The 1,525-nt window shown below is 65.6% G+C and overlaps 1 protein-coding gene across 1 annotated transcript in view; it reads right to left on the bottom strand.

Moving 5' to 3' along the window:
• Positions 1 to 919, bottom strand: part of LOC104987362 — a 27,799-nt gene extending 26,880 nt beyond the window's left edge. The window contains exons 1-2 of the mRNA XM_010838230.1: positions 771 to 919; positions 15 to 158 (exon numbers count right to left, since the gene is read on the bottom strand). Coding sequence (XP_010836532.1) covers positions 15 to 158; positions 771 to 919 — 293 coding nt within the window. The remainder of the gene's footprint in view (positions 1 to 14; positions 159 to 770) is intronic.
• Between the last annotated feature and the right edge of the window lie 606 nt (positions 920 to 1,525).

Genomic DNA, 1,525 nt, shown 5'->3' with positions numbered 1-1,525 from the left:
CGCTGCGGACTTGCCCCCGGCGGCCAGGCTCCTCAGTGTGGTCAGACCAGGCCACAGCGGGAGATCCCCACAGGGCGCCGGCCTGCCGGCGGGGCTCAGGCCACTTCACAGCCGCCATGGCGTCATCTTCAGCTGCCAGTGGGCAGAGCCTGTCTTCCCTTGGGGGAGAGAGGCAGACACAACCTGTCAGGCGCAGAGACGTGGAGGTGCTGAGCAACACGTCTCCAGTACCCCGTCCCCACACACTGTCTCCAGGACGCTCCCGCTCCGTTTTCCTGTCTCAGAGTGAGACAGGGATGAAAAGTGAACGTGAAGTTGCTCAGTCGTGTCCGACTCTCTGCGACCCCATGGACTGTGGCCCAGCAGGCTCCTCCGTCTATGGGATTTTCCAGGCAACAGTACTGGAGTGGGTTTCCATTGCCTTCTCCAGGAGATCTTCCCAACCCTTGGATCGAACCCAGGTCTCCCGCATTGTGGGCAGACGCTTTACTGTCTAAGCCACCAGGGGTTCGATCCCTGGAGAAAGGGATGAGGGGCCAATAAAATGCAGCCCCCTCCATGGGTGGCAGTGCAGCGACGCTCTCTCTCGGATCCCAACCACACCCCTTTCGGGTGGGCACCACTGTCAGCCCAATTTACAGACTCAGGGAGACGGCACACAGAAGCACCCTGGCCCGTGACCCCGCTCACCACACCACCTTGGCTCCCCCCAGGGAAGGCGTGGCCACCTCCCTGACGGCACCTCAACATCCGCGAGCTGACACGCGCACCTGAGTCGGCATAAACACGGCCTGGACTTGGCGCTGGCCCTCCGGAACGCCCGTCCCCCTGCGGCCCCGAGGGAGACGGGGCACTGCCTCTGGCTCTCTTTGGGGTGGGGCTGGATCACGTCCCCCCGGCAGGCGGGCAGCATCACCATGGCCAAGGCGGCCGTGGCAGCAGGGCTGGGAGCAAATGCGGAGCCAGTGAGCCTCCGTCACCGCCTGCCCTTGGCCCAGATGGTGCTTTCACGGGGCAGCCCTGGGCCCACAGCCTCATGCTCGGCTGCCTGGCGTCCTCCCCAGCTCAAGGTGAGCTGGCCGCTGCCTGGCTCCCGGTGCTGGTCTGTCCCGGTCCCCTGGCCCATGCTGGAAACTCTCAGGACAGTCACGGAAACGGGGTGGGTGCAGTGGGCTGCCAGGCCCTGGACTGGCAAAAGCCTGGGACGGTGGGGCTTCCCAATGCACTGACCCTCAGTGGAGGGTGAGAATTCCGGGTGACCTCATGACAGCATAATAACCCTGTGTCATGCAGCAGCAGAGAGCCGGGCCTGCAGCTCTTGCTGGGCCCCCAGGCAGCACGCCCACCCCGGTCCTCCTAGGGCACCGGGGCCAGCGGCTGCCGTAACTGGTGAGCTGGCCTGGGCTGGGGTCAGGCTCGGCCTGGGCCAGAGTGGGGATTATGTGAGGGGCTAGGGCCGGGGGTGGGCAGGGGCAGGCATGGGCTCAGCCGCACACTGGTGTCGGGCTCAAGGCTCAGCTCCGGG

The sequence above is a fragment of the Bison bison genome, unplaced genomic scaffold (assembly GCF_000754665.1).
Source record: "Bison bison bison isolate TAMUID 2011002044 unplaced genomic scaffold, Bison_UMD1.0 scf7180017846004, whole genome shotgun sequence".
In the NCBI taxonomy this organism is placed as follows: domain Eukaryota; kingdom Metazoa; phylum Chordata; class Mammalia; order Artiodactyla; family Bovidae; genus Bison; species Bison bison.
Note: the sequence above shows the minus strand (reverse complement) of the source record. Positions and strands in the feature narration are given on the sequence as shown.